This window comes from Motacilla alba, chromosome 2 (genome assembly GCF_015832195.1).
Source record: "Motacilla alba alba isolate MOTALB_02 chromosome 2, Motacilla_alba_V1.0_pri, whole genome shotgun sequence".
NCBI classification, from domain to species: Eukaryota; Metazoa; Chordata; class Aves; order Passeriformes; family Motacillidae; genus Motacilla; species Motacilla alba.
In genome coordinates this window covers 82,591,385-82,613,392 of record NC_052017.1, presented here as the reverse complement: position 1 = coordinate 82,613,392, position 22,008 = coordinate 82,591,385, and the positions used below count along the sequence as shown (strand labels likewise).

The 22,008-nt window shown below is 40.7% G+C and overlaps 1 protein-coding gene across 3 annotated transcripts in view; it reads right to left on the bottom strand.

The window, feature by feature from the left end:
* Window positions 1-8,281: 8,281 nt before the first annotated feature.
* Window positions 8,282-22,008, bottom strand: part of VWC2 (von Willebrand factor C domain containing 2) — a 76,625-nt gene continuing 62,898 nt past the window's right edge. For all 3 annotated transcript variants that reach the window (XM_038128110.1, XM_038128108.1, XM_038128109.1), the window contains exon 4: window positions 8,282-8,767. In XM_038128110.1, coding sequence (XP_037984038.1) covers window positions 8,616-8,767 — 152 coding nt within the window. In that variant the 3' untranslated portion in view covers window positions 8,282-8,615. The remainder of the gene's footprint in view (window positions 8,768-22,008) is intronic.

The following is a 22,008-nucleotide window of genomic DNA, read 5'->3' as shown; positions in this document are numbered from 1 at the left end:
TTGCTAGATATGTGCCTATAATCTTCAATAGAAAGAGAAGAATTATTCCTCTGATGCGCAAGCTGATGGATTTTCCAGACAGAAAGGTTGGAAAATATCTTTAGTTACCTGTAAAGCTTTCTCTTTCCAATGAAGCCATCTTGGTCTGCCTGTACTAATGTACAGCAATGTTCTGACATGACCTGAAGAGGACTCCTTCTCTCTCACATTTCATAACCTCTAAAACCCCTTCCATCCACAGCAGTGGCAAAAAATGCTTGGCGAGTTAGTAACAGCCACTGGAGATCCAGGGAATCCTCCCAGCCTCAAGAAACAAAGATAAACCAAACCAAATACTGAAAATCCTGCTGGAGGTTTGTGCAGCAGTGACTGTGATGTCAACATTGAGACAAGCAGAACACAGTAACAAGGGAAATGCCAACTCTGTAAAAGGGAAGAAGGCCCTAATTATCTTTGCATACTGAATGCAAATGCTGTTAGTTAGAGGTCTATCCCAAAGAAAGGCTACCATTGCCAAATCAAGGTATGACTTAGGACAGTCCTAACCAAGCAGCTCAAATCCTTCTTTTTGCTGCCAAGAGCACAATGCTGAGTTAGTCTTCTGCAGTAAAGTCATTCTGCAGGTGACTGTGCAGGCTTTGTCAAATGGCATAACATGAGCCAAGATGAGGAAAAGATTTCATTCAGAACACTTGTTCTGCATTATACATTGATATCTAATTTGATGTGTTACTTCTTAATAATTACAAGAGTGTACATTTCAGCTTTGTTTTGTCTTGTAGTACATATACAAGGAGCTATAGAAGCGTATTTAAAATATTACTGCATATAGGCCATGTTAAAATGCAATTGATGGGCATATCCCCCCTATGTAAATGGAGTAAAAAGTTGAGAAAATTATGGTTTCAGAAATGGATGATGTAGGAAATATATACAATTTTTTCACCATCAACTCAGAATGCTCAAGAAGCCTATTTCAAATAAATATGGGCTGATGTAAGGAGTCTGTACTGTAGATTTTAGCTCCCTGCCCATTCAGTTGTTGGTTTAAAGGATTAGAGTCAGAAGCTCATTCTGTACGTGAAAGGTCATGAATGATACCATGTAGCCTCTGATGCAAAAACATTCTAAAGTCTTTCTTTCAGGGTTAATTATACTATCACTACTGACCCATTGATAACTTCTTCCCAAAGAACATATCCACTTGGGTCAGTCAACTGTCCAGCTTTAAGAGACCATGTTGAGCACAAGACTTTTGCTCTTACCCAAAGAAAACAAACAGCTACGTGAAGTACCACATTACTTTTCGTGACACTCATCTACTTTTTTAAGACTGCTCAGAATTACTAAGTGGTTGACTCAATGCATTCCTTATCATCATTCACTAAGTGCCTTGTTTAAGTTGGTATTCACTAGTGGACTCCTGTTTAAAATCCTATTTGTTTTGTATTTGCAAATTGCTTAGTTTTTAATAAATATTACAGAGTTTATAATCTTCTTCCACTTCTTTTCCAAGTCATTAATGTATAACAATCAGCTAGATGTGAAAGTCATTTGTGCTGGTTTTGGCTGGGGTAGAATTTATTTTCTTCACAGTGGCTGTTGTGGGCCTATGTTTTAGATTTGTGCCGAAGGGCTGATAATAAAGAGATGCTTTTGTTATTGCTGAGCAGGGCTCACACAGAGCCGGAGGCTTTTCTGCTTCTCACATCACCATGCTGGCGAGAAAGTTGGGGATGGTTGGGAGGAAACACAGGCAGGACAGGTGATCCCAGCTGACCAAAGGGATATTCCAGATCATATGACATCATGCTCAATATTTAAAGATGGGGGAAAGAAGGTAGAAGTGGGAATATCTGGAGTGAGGGTGTTTGTCTTCCCAAGTAACCTTTTTGTGTGAAGGGGCCTTGCTCTCCTGGAGGTGGCTGAATACATGCCTGCCCATGGGAAGCAGTGAATAATTCCTTGTTTCACTTTGCTTGTGCATGTGGCTTTTGCTTTCCCTATTAAACTGTCTTTATCTCAACCCACGTGCTTTCCAGCTTTTACGCTTCCGATTCTCTCCCCAGTCCTGCTGGTGGGCAAAAGAGCAAACGGCTGCACAGAACTTGGTTGCTGGATGGGGTGAAACCATTTTCAGCTCTCTGTCATATCTGGAAAATGAGGTTTGCAGGTATTTGTTTTTTTCAAGAACAAATATGGACCACAGAGTCTTCAGAAACTCTACTCTGAAAAAAAGGACTAAAAAGAAATACTGTTCCACATCTAAGAAATAATTTCTCAATATGATATAAGATACTATACTACAAGATTCCCACTAATATCTTGTTAATGTGACAGAGCCTGAAGCTCCAAATAGATTATATTTTGATTTGAAGGAGACCAAACTGAAAACAGTACATTTGACAGTAACTACTAAGACTGTATCACTTGCCTCTCTGGCTTGAATTAAGTACATATGAAGTTTTTTGTATAAAACATAGCTAAGGCACTTGGAAGGAAATGGAAAGAACACATTTTTACCATTCTACAGAGTTACACTGTTAACTGCTCAAACATTAGTATAAATGGCATAACTAGCAGAAAAGATAAAATAGCTCTTTTTATTAAATGCCATTTGAAAATAAATAGCTGGGAAAGAACATTACAAAATGTCTGGCAGTTAAAAAATTGAACTCTCTTTCACTGTAACCCTTAGAATGACTAAAGACCATCCATTCCTTATTCTCTTGTGATCACCAGAACTGAACAGACCACTGGGTTGTTACATTAGGCAGAAGCACTGCATGTCTGTGTTATCTCCACGAGTTCTCACTCACAACAGCACTAAATTTGTTAGCATTCATTTGAATTAGCAGTGGCTAAAAAGAGAGCATCATATACAGTATTACTTTTGTGAAAATACACTTGGTTTTGTTAAACAGGACTGTAACAAGTAATACAGCACATGGACCTTACTGAGGTATGGATAGCAAACTAATTTGAGAATTATCCTCTGAAATGGATGCAGCTATTTAAGGAAATAGCCATTTAGGTTAAGAAGCACTTTGACACTTTTATAATTTGCCTTCCTTTGTATCAGAAATGGAAAGCTCTGGTTGGCAGATGTTTTCATCAATTAAAGGCATTCATAGATTTGCACCTATAATTTGAGAGAGAAAAATAAAACTGATGTATTTTTCACTGGGGTATTATACACATTGGAATATTGAATTTCTTCTCCATGTACGCATTTATGGATTTTAGCAGAGTACAGAAATAGTGGGAACTGGTCCTCCTGATAGGTGAAATTCACCTTCTTTCACAAGGTTTGCACAACCTTTAGGGCTTACTGGAAAAAGCAAAGTAAATGATAACAAATAAAAGGTTTGTCTTTAATTCTGCCTACTATGCACAAAGGCACTTTACACCAGGATTTGTGAATATTCCACCTCATTCACCCACTATAGTCAAGTACAGAGACCTTGTTATTTCTACCTGTGGAAGAAATACTTATCTCAGTTTTAACAGTGTTAACTTGGCCTTATGAAAAACTCTTGTTTTATGCTGATTTAGCCGAGAAAAGAATTTTTTCCTATTAGTGATAATTTAATATTCCGTATCATTATTTCCACTTTTCTGTAACTAATGAGTGACAAAATAGTTTGGAGTTTTCCTGTATTTCTTCTACAGGCATAACAAACAAACAAACAAACAAACAAACAAATAGTGTTTATTTTATGCCTACTATGGAAGTTATTTAATGTGACATTTCAAAAGACTACAAATTTTCATTTTCAGTGTGGTTGAGCCTAAATATATTTTCAAAGGAAAGAGAAATATGGAAGAAGTGGCTGTCAAAACTGAACCAGTTATGTACTTTCTAAAGTAGTACTTACCTTAACCAAAAAGTGATGAAAATTTTGAATCCTTGGATAGTCAGGAAAATAGTCTGTGATATTCAGTGCTGTCTCCCCAGTTGGAGTTTGGTTTTTAATGCAGTAGGAAGTTGTATTTTTGCAGAGAGAAAACCCCATGTTAACACAGGCTGTGAAGAAAACGCATTGCCTGATAAGGGGAATAAATGGAGCATTTAACTGGATTACATTAGATTTTTAAATAATGTGTGCCTTTAATTGCGGAGCTATGATAACTTTGGTATTAAAGTTACTGTCAAAAGTAACATCAAATACTTTACAAGCATGACAGTACAGTTGGACACAGAACAGCTGTTTTCCAAAGTGAGGGAACCTTTCATCCTATCTTTTTCTTTCTCTTATGTATTAAAGACTTTAATTCAATGTCATTAGAACCTGGTTTTTAATTTTGCACCTCTGGAGAGCATCCCATCCAATACCTTGCTGAATGCAAGTTCAGCTACAGCAGGCTGCTCAGGGCTGTGCCCAGTTGGAATCCGGCCATCCTCAAAGATGGAGACTCTAAAACATCTCTGGGTAGCATCCTCCAGTATTCATTCACCTTTACTGTGTGATTTTTTTTTTTCATTGCCAACTACAATTTTTTTATTTCAATTTGTGCCCAAATACTTTTCTCATTTACTTATCATATCCTTTGAAAACGTGTTTTTCTTTTTTTTGTTGGACGTTCCTATTGTAATGCCCAGCTCATCTGTGTCTCATACTTTCTCTTTTTCCCATTTCGCCTTTTAAATCTCATATAATATTTGAGTATCAGCTCTCCCATTTTTGTGGCTCAAATGAGTAATACAGAGAATCCTACTGCACACTAACTGTGCAGTTTTATAATTACCTGAAACCATCTAGAATGTAATCTCTTCAGGCACCTGCTTACACAGGTTGGAAGACAAATTCATGTATAATGCACTCCTACAGAAATGGATTGTCTTGATTTCAACTGGGAAATAAGCAGAAGCAAGTGAAGCAGAAGCAGAAATCTCATATTCATGCCAATGCAGCTACACGAGAACATCTGAGAAGAATATTCATTATCCAAGCAACAGACCTTCAAATACAAAATTATTCATGAGTTATTAGTGTGTCTGGAAATACAGCTTTAATAGACACAACCCACCTGCAAAGCTGAAGAACTCCTCATGTGCAGGATGCATAATCCTGTTTGCACTGAAGCAAAAACCAGCTGAGTATCTAGGTTTCAGTAGGGAAGACAATATTCACTGGAGTTTAGTTCACTGGAAATGATGCAGATGACTTTTCTCTTATTTTTTAAGGTTACACATGAACAGGTGTATTACATAACCAAAGCATAACATTTAGATTAGTACATGTGGCCACCACAGCCAGCAGTTCTGGTGTTGTTATTTTATTGCCTTGAGATTAAATTAGTTTAAAGGTAAATGGTTCCCAAATGCATTCCATAATGGCTACCTTTAAATATTTTACTTTTCCTATTTTCATTATCAACTCCAATAACAAGAAAATTTTAAGCCTGTGTGAAGTGACATTATACGTCAGGCTGAAAATCTCAGCTACCCAACTTGGCTGCCAAAGGCCCACGGGCTGCTTGGTGCAGTCAGTGGTTGGAGTCTGGCTTTTGGGGTCTTTTGGTGTGTTTGCCTCTGTGCCTGTGTGGGGTTGCTGGCAGAATCACCACAGGCTGGAATGGAGTTATTCTCCATAACAGGCAGTAGGGTGCTGTGGTTTAGGCTTGTGACCAAAGCAATGCTGAAACACTTGAGTGTTTTGGCTATTGCTGAACAAGATGTACACAGTGCCAAGGTCTTCTCTGCCCCCTGTGAATGGAATGGGGTGGATTAGGGCTTGGGAGGGCTCACAACCAGCAGGTGACCTGAAATAAGTAACCAAAGAGATGTTCCATGCCATATAGTGCTCTGCTCAGCAGTAAAATGAAGAAGAGTGAGGTTGAGGCTATCTTTTGCTCAGGACACTGGCCTGCCCATGGGAGGTGGTGAGTGATTGCAATTGCCATGCTTTTTTTGTTGCTTTTTTCTTCTCTCCTTTCTCTCTTTATTGAGTTATTTTCACCTTGACCCATGAGTTCTCCTGCTTTATTCTTTCTTTCTTTTCCACCATTCTCTTAGGGTAGGCAGTTGGGGAGTGAGTGGCCATGAGGTGCTTAGCTCCCTACTGGGGGTATCCCATATCACACTGTGTGGCAACTGGGCAAGACTGGTGAGATCTGCCTAGAAAGAGTCACTCAGCCCATTTCCCCATCTCAGGGATAACCAAAGAGCTCTCATGTGGCAATACTACAGGCCAAAGCTGGGTGTGGCCAGTGATCTAAGCATAAAGAAGGTCAAAAACTCCGTATAACTTCTACATTACTCCATACAAAGAAAAAAAAATCTAAAAATACCTGAAGTTTGCTTCTCAAAAAACAAAAAACCCATTATATAACTCAAAATATAATCTCTTTAGGAACCCACTCACAGTGGATGTCAAGATGAACATGCCTGGGAAGTTTCACATGCAATTGAAAGGACCATCCTATTACTACAGTAAAAATTACATTAATATGTTGGTACCAGGACTTAAAGACAGAAACATATTTTTGATAAAATGTGCAATAGAAAATATTTATTAAAAGCTACACTAGAAACTAACTCTTTAACTTTGTACTTACTACTTCAACAAAGAGAACTGCCTAAAAGAACAGAAATTCCCCTCGGAAATGGTCTAAGGCTTAACAAGAACCTTCAGTAAAGAAGCAAAGCGTTACTAGTCTGAGGTGAGAATTCCAACTACTTACTCCTTTTGGCCATACACTGAAAGACACAAACTGTGAGTTTCTCACAGTTCACTGAAAACACATATGTCTCTTAAGAGTCACCAAGCAGCCTACTTGGAAAGGCAATCCCAGGCTGAGCTGCAAGTTCACCTTCTCTGCTCAAGTTTCATGGCTGCTTCCTACATGGTACTTCCACTTCTCTTGAGAAGTCATTCATGGAAGACCACTAGCACTCATGGCACTCTCTCAGAGCTATGCTGACATTTGATTTCAGTAAGCAGAAGCCCAATAGCCATGAGGCATGGGTCTGACTGGCTTAGGAGCTAGCTCTCTGTCATATGACTACTGACTCCTATGAAATGGATTGGTATACTTTATCACAAGTTTTAGACAAAACATACATCCTTTACTCCCAAATAACCCACAGTGATAGAAATATGCTCAAAGTAAGGACATGAGGTGATACCTAGGATCCGTTGAAATCACCGGCGAAAGTTCCTTAGCGCTCAGAAGCAGCAGAAAGTCATACTTGGTATGAATGCAAAGGCGGTAACCAGGTTACACCATAGGAGAAATTAGCAAACAGTAAGTGGGAATTTAAGCAATAATCTTCTGGTTTCAGACATTTATTCATCAAATCTTCCCTCTAGCAAAAGCTTAAAAGTAAATCCGTATTTCTTAAGTCACTGCCTTAACAGGTATCCAAAGCAGACATATTGTTGGATTTGGTGACAAACTAAACTAAAACTGAAATGAATTTAAACAAAGGCTGTTGGTAGCTGAAGCAGGGAGATGTAATTCACCTACCATGCAGTCAAGGTTAGATTATGTGTTAGAAATCTGATGGAGTTTTTTAAAACTCCAAAGATGGAGTTTTAAACCTTTCACTTCAATACAGAGTGTGTACAGATTCTGTACACTCTGCCAAACAAAATGTTGAACCAGATTCCAAAAAGGTAGCAAGAGCAGGGCTAGGGAATGGTGCAGCTACTAACCAGCTCTCCTGCCCACAACTTAGCAATGTGGAGCCACATCAGTGAAGGCTTGTTTGGCTGCTCTAGCCCTCCCAAGCTCCACTTCTCCATATCCATTATGCATCACATCAATGATGCTCCGTGGTTACTTACCATCACTTCCACCAGCTTGGAGATGCAGTATTATGTCACAGCAATATCTGTCCTGCTGATAAATTTTATGTCTGAAATGAATATTGAGAACCGAATTCATCTGAATAAATTTTTAGCAGCAGCTATGAGAGAACAGTTTCACATTACCCACTGGTCCAAGTTATCTTGGCAGTGGATCAGGATACAGGAACACAAGAAAAACTATGATATGGAGCTGACTCACCTCTACATTAGAGCCCATTTATGTTCATAAATGAACACATGTTCTCTGAAAGCCTAGTCGTCTCTTTTTTTCCAAAACTGAGAATGTCAAAGTTTTGTCATGTGCTATTGCTTGCCTGGCCAATAAACTCAAAATAAGCAACAGCAAAAAAAACCCAAACCCAAAACAAAACCAAAAACACACAAGAAAATCTTCATATAGTGAAACTGGAACAGAAATGTATAGTTTTAGCCATGGCGCATGTATACAAGAGGAGAGGCAATGCTACAGTACTTCAATCTGTATTGTCTATATAAAACATTTATTTTTAAGCTCTATAATGGTATTATAGAAATACATAGAATATTTTATAGTGTATTTAAGTGTACTCACTGTGAAAATAACACATTTAAGACAGGTATTCTTATGTCCAAATGTTTTAAATATATGCACTTCTTTGCCTTGCAGTATTATGTTACTTTGAAAAACAAAATATCAGTATTTTATTCCTTGCTCCTTGCCAGAATCTTCTCATTTGGATTTCCCTGGGCCATCTCGGGTGCTCACTGCTGTGGGATATTTTATAAAAACCACGAAAAGTCTGTAGATTTGTAGATTTCCTATATTTGCTTGCATTCATGTCTAGTGCACATCGCTTGTCGCTCAATCCTCCAAGTGCCCTCTTCGTAAGTGCAGTGACATATAGTGCATTCATCCGTCTTCACCTCCCGGCCTGCTGGAATGACAAGGGTTTCTGCAAAGCAGTTCGGGCCTGAAAGAAGGACAGAGTTCATTATGTGACACCAACAGCACACTGCAATCCAGCCTAGCACTGTCCTAGTCCTGGGCAGAAAACCTACTGCAAAGTGAGTAATGCTGGGCACACTACACAAACATGGGCATCATGCACAAGGCACAAAAGCAGCAAAGAATGCAAGGAGCCTGCCCGCCCAAGTGGCTGGATGTTTCTGGCATGGACTGTCCCTGCTCCCTGTGCAGGAAGGTGCAATAAAAATTTTCTGTGCAACATGCAACTGTGACAGAGACCTGGGCATATCCTGATGGTGCAGATGAACACAGACTGAAGCTAGAGGAATTGCCAGCTGTTGATAATTCAACAGTGCTACTGTAAGCTAGCTAGAGAGCTGCTTATACATTTTATTACTTTTTTCCCACTGGAAGCGAGCAATTTAGTTTTGTAGTAATCATAGTATCGCATTAGTTTATCTTCCCTTTCATGAGAAAATAGTCTATTTCCCACAGAGTGGAATAGCTTCAGCCTCTTCTGAATGAGGATATTTTTCATGTATAAAATGAAATATTCCATTTTATGTAAGTCAATAAGTCTACAAACACATCTTTTCATAGCACACTGAAATAACTTCATTTCCAAGGATGAGGCAGAAGAAAACCCACCAGCACAACGTTCAGAAGACCAATCTGTTTCTTTCAAAAAGCAGAAGGCTGTGAGAGCTGGATTATCTATATTTCTTTAGACATATTTTTATATGTGAAAAAAGAAGCCTATTTCTGCCTTGAAAATCCACATGCACTTGCAGAGCAGCATTAAACCCTCCAACCATGCACCTATCCATTGTCATGCCCCCAGTAGAACCTGGCCCTTTTATTTAATGAGCACACACAGCAGCAGCTCAGGCACAGCCTGGCCACCTCACAGCACTTTTGCACCACTGTCATTAAGAGAGGATTTGTAGGAGGGGCCAGGATACACTGATCTGATATTGCTGAAATTCTTAAAGGCTATGGATGCACAAAACACTTGTTGACTGCCAGCCTGTTTGTCACACAAATAAATATATCCCAGATGGGCTCAGTCTTCCATTGCAGAGGGTTTACTCCAAGACCTGCACCAAAGAGCATGGCTGCTTCTTCTCCTATAGAAATGGCCATAAAGAAAGCTTCTCTTCATGTAAGAGTTACCTCTAGATGAGACCTGCAAGACCTGCAGAAATTTGCTTCCCCAAGTTGCACTCCTTCTTAATACTCTTAATATTTATGCCCATACTTTGTTTTCATAGAATCACAGACTGTAGAACCATTAAGAATGGAAAAGACCTCTAAGGTAACTGAGTCCAACTGTTAACCCAGCACCACTGTGTTCCACACGCAACTACATCTCCAGGTGCCACATCCACATACCTTTTGAACAGTTCCACAGATAGTGATTCCACCACTTCCCTGGGCAGCCTATCCCAGTTTTGGAACTGACTGTTGACAATTACCTTTAAGATGTGGCTTCTTCCACAATTTTGGACAACTTCTCCATTTGGATGCACAAAGTGCAACAAAATACAGCATATCTCATTTAAAATCACCTGCTTTACTATCCTAATGTTACTATGATACTTCCGTGTTTTCAGTCCCTCCATCTGAACATGTAAGGTATTACTGAGCTGGAAATACTGGAAGGAGGACTTTTGGGGTGGAAGCAATGCTCTGGGTCCCCACTGCACACTGGGAGGTGCCCTGGGTTTCAACCAACATAAAGTAGAGTTAACCATGATGTCCTTGGTGGAACATATTTGAATACTCATCTGTACAATTCTGTTTCTCTAAAATACAGTATTCTTCTTGCAATTAATAAAGTTTCATCCCAAAATGAGTTCACCTGCACTTCATGTAAAGACACTTAAATGCTTTGCATGCTGGACTATAACAGCCCCATGATTTATAAAGCCATATGATATAAAGAGTTAAAATATTAAAAGCAGAATCTACTTTCCATGGAGAATTTGTATGAAACCTACAAGACCACTTGAAATTTAAACACTACTTAAAAGGCACCATAGGAAAAAAAGTCATGTCAATCCCCTGTGCAGGATTTATTTTATTCTGGACAAGCAAATGTTATAGGTTATACTTGGTTATAAAACCAACTGGGGAATGAAGTAAAAAATGCTGCAACACATCTAATATAATTCATTTGGATTCAGAATGTGAATGCCTCCAGTCACAATTAGCAACACTTTAAAGTCATGTGTGATGAGTCCTTTTTACACCAGAAAGTTATTTAATGTAAAGATTCAACAAGTTAGACTTCAACTGTTAAACTATTCTATATGGGGGTAACTAATCGCTTTGGTAAATCTACAGAAGAACAATATCATCTACCTGAGAATGGGACCTGAAAAAAATAAATGGCAGCAACAAATGTTGTTTTCGTACCATGGAACTTTTCCTTAGAAAATTGCCCATTTTCTGGTTCTGCATTTGCACCCATCATTACTGGAAGTGCAAGTCTTACATCCTACTTAAGCTGACAACAGTCAGCTGGCATCTTTGCCCTCACCTTCTTCTCTGCAGTATCACACACAACATTGTGGATAATGTTACAGGAAAGGTCATGAATGAACAGGCTGAACTGACTGGATTACTGCAACATCATGCACATAAATGTCAGTGCAATACAGTGTCCAAACAAGGGAAAATAATTCCACAACTCTTCTTTTATAATTTCTCCAAAGTCTCAGACTTCCAGGGAAAATAACTCTGCACTTCATCCCAAACCCTCACTCAATTTTGAAGATGTATGAGCTTGTCCTGGCTCTTGGTGTCTTGTGGCTCCCTTCCCACCAAGCAGGGAAATGCTTGTCCCCTTCCTCTTTCTCTGAGGAGCAGACACAGAACACCGACTTACACGGCTAGACTAAAGAGACCAGCCGGCAGTGATGGGGTATACATGGGACAGCACTGGTGGGACCCTTGGTGAAGGGCGGCTCTGGCCACTCCTGTGCCTCCAGCAGCCCTTCCCTGCCCCTGCCTGTGCCACAATCACAGAATATTCTAAGTTGGAAGAGACCCACAAGGATCATCAATCCAGTTGAAGGGACAGCAATTATGAAGCCACTAAGGATTCTCTGCCTGTCTAAAAAGGACAGTAGAGAAACTGAGGAACTGAAGATTTTGAACAGACAGTGGGAAGGCCTGGAGGCATGGCAGGCACACAAAGGTTGGTTTTAAAAGTGTAAGAGTGCCTTTTCCTCAGTCTCCCTTTGAAGAGGGAGGTTCTCCATATCCAGGGAGGACAAGCTGCTGCAATGGCAAGGCATTTGCTGAAAGTACTGCTTTACTTAAAACTGGGCAGTTAATATTCATTTAGCAAGATTTTCAAAAGTTTTCTTTTTTTCATTTATGAGTTTTTAAGTTTACAAAATTATCTGACTTAGCACATGAAAAGCATTTCCAAGTTAATTGGGGCTGTTCCAACCCCACAGAAGCGGTGGGCTTTCTCACCACATTCTGCTGCTCCATGAGCAGTGAATTTGTTCTCCTTGGTTTACAAAGGAGGTTGCCTGCTTTCTGAGCTCCTTTTTGGCTACATCACTACTCTGCATACCCTGAGCACCTGGTACTTGCTCAGTGCAGTGCTGGCTTGTTTGCTCTGCAGTATAAACCTCCTGGCCCCATCCCCAACTGTGTACGCTCATATAGCACGAAGGCAGTCAGTGGTGCTGCACTTCTTCACTGCAGATGAAGATCTTGCTGTATCACTCTTAAATCTGGCAGAAAATTCATTATGACATATTGTATCAATTCTGAGCGCAGCTTGAAATCTACCATGCCACTGTTTGTTTTCCTAAAGCATACAACTGGTGCTGTCAGACTCCTCTCGAGCCATACCACGCTGGTATCAGCACAGATTTCTTTCCCAGGGCTAAGGCACAGTTGCTGCCATTGCAGCCATGTCTCAAAGCAGCAAGTTGAGAGCAAATCCTCAGTTCTCACACTGAGCACCAGACTGGCATGCAGCTCTTGGCTTCCCTGCATCTGAAACAGTGAATCCTAGCTTCCAAAAGCAACATTTTTACTGGGATCTAAAGAAGTAAGAAGCCAGATCTGGAAGGTTAATTCATTGAGTGATTATAAAGAAATCCTCATCTCAGAAACACTTAAAAACTAATAAAGTTTCAAAATATTATTGGGGTAAATGCTACTATTGTAATTTTTTTAATAACTCCACTTGTCCTGTGCAAAGTTTCCAACTACTTATATGCTATGCTTCAGTGTTGAAAAAGGCAACAATCTAATTAAAATGCAAATTTTTTTAATCTCAGATGGAAACAGCTGATGCCAGTTCTCAGCAGAGAACGCCCAAGCCACTCACCTACAGAAGTACCTGTAACCCTGACAACCTCAAAAGTGCCTCTCTGAAACTACTCCTCCCCTCCTTCCACAAAACCACAGCTGTATGTCACAGAGCTGTTCCTGTTTCCTTTTCCTCCTGTCCTTGCTTTTGTATGGGCACATGTTTCAATCAGTTACAAAATATGAGAAAAGGCAATTTGGTAAATCATGATTTAATCAACTGTTTTCATCATGTGTTAAACCCAATCATGGACAAAGAAATCTGTTCAACTGCAAGTTAATGTGCTTGCCTGAAGAATAAGTCACAGCAGATTTTAGCCAATTAAAACTACAGTGACAAGCTTTCTGTAATACAACACTTTGATGTAAGACTGCTTTGGGCTCTGGTTCGTACTAAACTTCCTCACAGCTGCCTCTCTAATAGCTCCTTGAAGCAGTCGAACAGGCCACTTCCAAGGCACCTGACGGCAGTCTCATCTACCCTGACAGTTTTCTGGCATTCATCACTGGCATCATTCATTCTGGCATCATTCATGTGGCATTAGAGCACTTTGTAAATTACATAACCTCAGTATTTAGCTTACCTCGTTGGTTTTATTTACTCTTTTCCATTTTTCACTGAGACAGTTCCAATGGTTACAACATGGAAAGATAGGTCCTACACTTTCCCCTGGAAGTGTTGACAACTATGACAATATACAAGAACGAGCAGTGCTTGGTGAGATCAGAGGTCCACCTGCACCAGCAGGAGGCAGAGGAGACGCATGGGGAAGTATACAAGGACAGAGCGAGCACACATGTCCAGCTTCCAGCTCTGTCTGCATTGGATATTTAGTCAATGGCTCCTCCTTACTGAGTTAGTGGAGTTAATGGATGGAGTTAAAAGGTTACTTTATGATTAACCTCTCCAACATCCAGCTCAACCAAATTCTATTGATCTGGTTGCAAGGAGGTCCATAGCTATTGTGCACAGGGTAGAACCATTTCCTTTTGTTGACAACCCACTACCTCAACTTGGTATTTCAAAATCCTCACAGTGGAAGAGGTGGTAACAACCATTTACATTTCTGTTGTGCTGCTCATGATCTTATTGACCTGCGTCATGCTTCCCTTCCATCCCATTACCTCCCCTGCAGGTTGAAGAGGCCAGCTCTGCACCATCACTGCCCCTGTTGACTTCCCCAGACCTGCCCTAGTTCTGCTACCTCTTTTTGGGGCTCTGAGGATCAGACCTGTGTACCATATACAAACTGTACAAACACCATGGACCTTTACAGTAGCTCCTTGTTTTGTTTCCTATTTTCCACCTACTTCCTGACATTTGCCTTTCTGTTGTGACCACTGATGAAAAAGTTGAGCTGACATTTTCATTACAGTTATAAATTTTGCATCAGATAGAAATCTTACAGAAACAAACATGTCATTGCACTCAAGTAAAATCTGCCGCTGCCTGTGTTACGTGAAAGTTTCACTGTGCAGAAATGATACTTGACAGTCTTCCATGTACAGCAGAAGTGTTTTTATTGCTCAGTAGTTTCAGGAACATGCTGGAGAAAGCAAAGCCTCCCTCCCATCTCTCAGATCTTTCTTCCTTCTGACGTTTTGAGATTTTCTCCATTGCAGATACCAGGGAGACTAATGAAACACTGAGCTGGAAAATGCAGACAACCACCTGCCTGCATTTCAAGCTGCCTACTGCTGCAGATGACCTGTGATGCTACAATACTAAGCCAAGGACGTTTTGGAAGTTACACTGAGGAGCTAGGACAACTGAGAACCAAACCACAGGCAGATGCTGGCCATGCCTGCCTCCCAGTGCACAGGAACACAAAGTCCCTTCTCACCTGCTTAGCTATTTGAGATGGCTTTTGAAATGTGCTAATGTGGCATGGTGAGACATTAAAATAAGGCTGCTGTGCCACTTCGCTCTGCAACAGAAAGACTTCTGAGACACGAGCATTATCTCCCTCATCCCTCTCAAACCTAATCACTTTCCCCAGAGATGGTATCAGTACCTACTTTGTGTCCTTCCAATCTCTAATCTCTTCTAAGGGGTCTGTATCTCCCTGACTTGATTTTGTTTCCCTCTCACATGGATGTGTGCATATATATATAATACATCTGTCTCCTGTGAAATGTCAGCTCAGAAGATAAAGCATGAAATGCAGCTGGCAGAAAGAGTCTGTGACTAGGATTACAGCAGACTCTCATTCTCTCACAAAAATAAGTTAATCAGCCCTGCTACTGTCATGATTCTGACTTCTCCCAATCCATCAAAATCTTTTACTTGCCCCAGTACCTCTGGACACAACTGAACCAAGCCCAAAAGAGAGTTTTCAACAGAAGAAGGATTCAGTGAAATCCAATTTAAAAGCAATTTGAGACCCTGAAAAATCATGTACTATTGCCATAGTTTATCAATGCTTTAAGACACTGGCAGCCAGACAACCATGGCAGATATCCTAACAGACTTCCTGTAAATGTGTGTGTGTATATATATAGATATATATATGTATGACAAGGAAAAGCAAAATAAAAGTATATCCACTTTTTGATATTTCCTACCTGCTATGGGAAGTAACAAAAAAAGCAGTGGGTGTAATATGCAACCCTCCATGAAAGCATAATTTTTTCATGCTAGACAGAGCTTTGGTGATTTTAACAATAATAAAATCCCTCCTTCTGTTAGGGCCATATTTTGTTAGATGCATAGAGGAATGACAGATTGGAAGAAACAATTTAAAATAACATCTTGCCAACTAATTTAGAAGGATGTGTATAGAAGTGTCTGCTGTTAGTGGACTGATAGAAGAGAGCCCAAGGAAGCTCTTCTGTAACTAAACAGGGTGACCATGTCATCAGTGGCACTGCCGTGATAAAGCGTGTATCAAAGCTCTGGCACCTGCTGTAGCCTACGTGTGCCTGTGTGGGTGCATGGGCTTTAATGCAGAAGATAAACCAGCTATAATCTACTTAAGAGTTGGGTTTTAATGTTGTGCTGATGAGACTCACAAGCCCTGCTTACGACCATGTTCCGTTGGTTTACTTTTTCATTTATCACATGAGACAGCACTACTGATGAACCTTTTATTTGGGCTCCAGTTCTAGAAATTGCAGTAGTGTCCAAAAAAGACCCACAGAACATGAAACAATGCCACCACAGACACTGGACTGATCCTTTTCACCACTCCTTCTTCCTAGCTCTGACTCTCCATCACCTTGAACTCGGCGGTGATGTTAACATCCCTGGAATGACAATGCCAAATACTACCAAAAACAGTGACAATGCCAATAGTATCACTACCAAAAATGACTGCACAATTTTGCACAGATAGAAATGGCTTGCAGGAAGGGAACAGTCTGCAACCTGCCACTGCTGCTGTCACCTTAGATTTTCAGGTGTATCCAGGGAGCAATATTTCAGCTTTTTGTGTACTGAATACAAAGAAGCAAAGGAGCATCGAACACCACACAATCCAATACCACATAAGCCAAATAGAAAGCCCTGAAACATAAAAAGGCCAAATTAAACATGAGGCTTGACTGCCATAAAAATATACTGTATCAAACAACTTCCTCTATCAGAGAAAATACAGAAAGACTCAAATAAAATGAATTCATTACCTGCAAAAGCACATTGTATTCCACTCAGGAACAGCACCAATTAGACATGAACTGAACATTGTGGGTATCTCACAGAAAATTACATAAACACTTAGAAGCTAGCAAGCTTTGTATCGATTTTAGGCTCAGCTTTCTTGCAGGTCTGTCACAACCCAGATGATTAGGAAATTAAAAACATCACGCTTGAATGTATGGAGAAAAATCATGTCAGATAACTGAGATAACAAAGAATCACAGAAACGTTTATGTTGGAAAAGATCTCCAAGCTCATTGGGTCCATATGTTAACCAAGGACTGCCAGGTCTACCACTAAACCACGCCCCAAGTGGCATATCCACATGCCTAATGAATCCTTTCAGGCATGGTGACTCCACTGTTTCTCTGTGCAGCCTGACCACCCTTTCTATAATTTTTTTTTTAATATCCAGTCTAAATCTCCCCTGACATAACTTGAGGCCGCTTCTTGTCACTTGCTACTTGGGAGACGTGACCTGCACCTGGCTGCAACCTCCTTCTAGGTAGTTTTTGAGAGCAATAAGGTCTCCCCTTAGCCTCCTTTTCCCCAGGCTAAACAACCCCAGCTCCCTCAGACAGTCTTCATGGGACATGCACTCCCTACATCAGCTCCACTCTGATGCTCCAGCACATGGATGTCCTTGTAGTGAGGGACCCAGAACTGGACACAGGATTCAAGGTGTGGCCCCAATGCTGAGCCCTGGGAACACCACTAGTGACCAGCTGCCAGCTGGATGTAGCTCCATTCACCACCACTTGCTGGGTTTGGTCATCCACCTGGTTTTTTTATCAAGTGAACAGTGAATCAGTATTAAGCCATGAACAGCTCATTTCTCCAGGAAAATGCTGTGGGAGAAACAGGAACTCTTGGGGCCTGGCACTTCTTACCCTGCTTACCATGGGCCCAGTCATACCTGCAGAAAGCTGCCTGCCTGCACTCCCCTTAGCTCTCTCTCTGCTTCCCCCTGCACCACCCAGACTGGCCTGTGAAGCAGCCAGGGCTAAAGCCAGCCTGGAAGAGAGGAGGGTGGTTTGGTCTGGGACATGAGCTGTGGTGCAGCATTCTGCAGAGATGCTTGCAATGCAGTGGAGCCCAGGGAGTGTGAGGGAATAGCACTGGCTACTTGGAAATTACTCATGAAGCCCAGAGAGGGCACTCATGTCTAAGAAAACTGAATCATTGCAAATTTTTCCCTCTCTTACAGAAACTGCAGAAGCATTTGCAGGCACTGCAAGGACTGGCAGCAGTGATGGGACAGTCTGTGGGCTGCAGTGGAGTAAAATTCCTGCCTGCCCCAGCACTTCTAGCATGGGAGTTTAAAAACCTTTCTGTTGAGATTAACGGGGCTAATCCTTTCCTTTCTTAAGCTGTTTATTCATCCCAGTGACCCTGCTGGGCTTGGCAGGATAACTGAGGGTCTGGTGAAAGATGTGCTCAGCGCTAAGACATCTTCTTTGCACTGGGAAACATCAGCTTACTCTTCAGATTAAGCAAGCCATGTGAAATGTCTTTGTTGAAAGATCCTCAACAGGTCCTAAAAACTGTTATGCAAGTTTAAAAAGATTCTGCTCTTCCAAAAGCACATGATACAGGCCTCAGAGATTTGCTGCAAACATTGTAACAAAAAGCACATTTTAATTAGCCAAAACACTACAGCACTGGTGGGCTGCAGTGTCTATCAGTTAGGCTAGTTAGGTCACTGAGAAGTGGTCAGTAACTTAGGCAAAAATGCACATACAGTCATTTTTTATGTCCTTAAACACAGGCTAAATGCAGGATACTAATGAAGGATAAGATTTAGAGAATTATTTTGGGAAAATCCCCAAAGATTTCAACTAAATCAAAAGCTAAAGTGGTACCAAAATACAGTGTAATTCTGCTTTAGCAATGAAGTAGAATCTAAATCAGTGCATTTTTCCAATCGCTATAAATCACTGGGTATTGAGAATACAATATGTGAGGATGACCTGTGGCTACCTACTACTACAAGGAATTATTAAATTGAACCAACAAAACATCATCAGTCAAGCCATTTTTTCACCACATTTTAGAATAAACACACTGAATACAGTTAAACCAGAGGTTATCTTTCTTACTGAGAATGATTTATACCAAAATCCTAAATGTAGTATCATTCAAGTCCTGACGGACTGTCACAGCAGACAATGACAACTCTCCCAATTACAACTCTCCCTTGCAAGATTAGGTATTTCATAAATACTTGGTTTGACTTTTTTTATTTCTTGTTTTGTGCCGTCATTACTGATACTTTAGGTTTGTTTTTTTTTTTTTTTTGTTTTAGTTATGATCTTATTTGCTTGCATACACAGACAGATTTCTAGCCATTCTTCACTGGAGTTGATCTGTTCTGATTGTAGGTGCACAGATGTCCCTAACATACCTCTCTCTATGTAATCTGCTGCTGAAGTGATACACACCAACAAGAAAAAAGTGTCATCACTGAAGGAACTGCAGTTTGGGATCTCAGACACCTGTGTAACCCTCTGAAACAACAAGCTGTGAGCAAAGCTGACAGCTGCAGAAAAAGGAAACAGAGGTTAAAACTCTTAAAGGCAATAAAGTTTCTACAGTAACAGAAATAAGTGGTCTGTCACATCTGAACTGCTCAGCTTTGTACTTGAAGACTCTGGCTCTGTGGCATTTTCTTGATTGTATCTGTGATTTTGTGCTTATTTTATCCATTTCCTTTAACTTACAAAAGGTAAGTACCTAGCCAAGACCAGTACCAGCACAACTGTTATTTAAAACATTAAAAAAATCCAAGCGGTTCCACTAAGGATATACTTCAATATATACTGAAGGCTGACCATCTTCTTTCCCTCCTCTACCTTTCTCATTTAGAATGTTTCCAATAATCTTCCTCCTAAAACCAGAACAGAGAAGGAAAACCAGGAAGAGAAGTGTCAGGGATCTGTGCCAAAGAATGAACTATGACTGTCAGCATGTCATGCATCATTTTAAAATACAATGAATTCTAACAATGTCCTTTGCTGTGCATTGTTAGCTTCACAGACTGAAATAAAAAGCTGTCCTTGTGAAAACAGATGTCATGCATGGGAACCAGAAAAGGAAAATGAAGAACCTGTTTAGCCACAGTCTTAACATATTACTTCTATAGGTATGAAAATTTATAAAATATACAGTTGTAATTGCTATTCGTTTTAATGTCATACTATCAGTATGTGAATATACCTGTAAAAAACAGAGTTGTTAAGTTTTCCTAAGGAAAAAAATTCCTAGCTTTAAGATGCACCTAGGTTACCCCACTACTGAGAAAAATCACAGTATTTTTAGGAGCAAAAGAGAGGTTATGCTTTGCCCTCCATGCTGCTCAATCAATAATTCCAGCTTTTTATCCCCTTTAACGATTTTCCCCTGGTGGTTATGAAACACAGCCCTGACACAGCTTGCTTTGGAAAGACTGCATTTGGTACCCGTGGAGGAAGCTGAATTTAAAATCACAGGAAAATGTCTCTGTGAGAGCATGCTCTTCCTGCCCCTGGTAGACCAAGCAGGGCTCCCTGAGCAGCCCTGCTCCCATGGCTGGCCAGGATACAGTCTGGGAAAAGTTTGGCATCAATCCCTGTTCCAGCACACTGCTTCTGGCTAGACACATTTCTGGGCATAGGCACCCAGCTTTGCCACCTAAAAACGGGGGATCTGGTCCAAGCCAGCCACCCAGGGACTCCATATACAGAGGGAAAGGAAGAGGCACCTCTGGGGACAAGTCCTTGTACATCCTGCAGACAGGGGCTGCCACAGCTGCTCACTAGTCCAGTCTGCAGGTTGAGCCCTGCGCCAGCACACAGGCATCCTCCTCACATTTCAGCCCCATTTCTCACATGGGTTCCTTGGATCACTCACTCTCTTACCCTCATCAAGGTCCTGCAGACAGAATACTGAGTGAGATGCTAAAACAACAGAATTTGGATGAAAGAAATACTCAGGATAGGAAGGGGTGCATCAAATATTATTCTGTTGATCAGAAACTGTTAACAAGTCAGAGCTGAAAATTTGAGGCACCATTCCTGAGGAGAATTCACACACTCCGCTTAGGACCATGTCTAAAGCCAGCTTTTAAGAAATACAGCAAAGTATTATGCAAATCTAAATATATTAAGTTGCAATATGAAAATCCATCACTACCTGAAGTTAATTTCCTCTTCTATTTGCATCACTCTCACACAACTCATGAATCAAAAACTAGTAAACAGGGATGCTCAGGAGGAAGAGTGGGAAACCAGAAGATGGAAGGGTGATTTATTGCAAATGCAAGAGATTAGGAAGCCACTGGTGTTGGAAGAAACCAAATGAGTGTGATTTCAAGCAGGAAGGAAAAAGGAAGAAAGCAGGCAGGGTGATTGGCAAAATTATTTTAAGGAATCACCTTTTTGCTGAGATGGAAAGACAGATGGTTTAAAGTGAGAGACATGAATCAGGAAGATATAACAACCATCTATGTTAAATGTAAGGATTGCCTCTGTGAGTTATACAAATCCTTTCATCCAAGAGAAGTGCAGCAGCACAAAAATTTTATGTTACTCACAGGGGCACACATAAAAGGACACACACTACCCAGAAAAAAAAACTCTTCCACATAACATCGCCCAACTTCTTCACTTTTAGAGTCTTAAACAGCATTTATTTTCAGAAGTGCTGCAAAGCCAAGAGCACCATTTGATAGTGCAGTGCTCTTCTCCCATGATGTTTTTAGTGCAGGCTCTTTCTTTCCATTACACAGGTGTAAGAAATTGGGCAGAGCCCCGCAGAGAGCAAAACCCCCTTGGAGCAGACAGATCTCTGGCTTCCTGGACATATGCCAGTTGGGCCAGGGGCTAGTGAAAGAAACACAGAGTGAGGATGATAAGATCAATGATCCCTTCAACATTCCCATGGCAACTTGTTCAAGGGTATCAACGGATCAAGTCTGCATATTCAACCACCAACACTAACATCACAGGGTGGGGGCTAGTTTGGCTAGGAAGATTCAACAGTTGATCCCAGTCACACACCAGGATACAGACACCTTCAAAAAACACCAGGGCTTATGTAGAGCCCTCTGGTTTTAGCCAACGAAAACTCACAAACTAAGAAGCCAAAATTCATGTAATGGAGATTGCAAAGATGTCTGCTCTTCTAAGGCGAGACAAGATATTCCCAGTGAGGCGCTGAACTATTTAAATGCCCAACCACTAAGTCAAGGCACTAAGCACAAGAGGAGGCAAGCACTACCAGTATTACTGGAG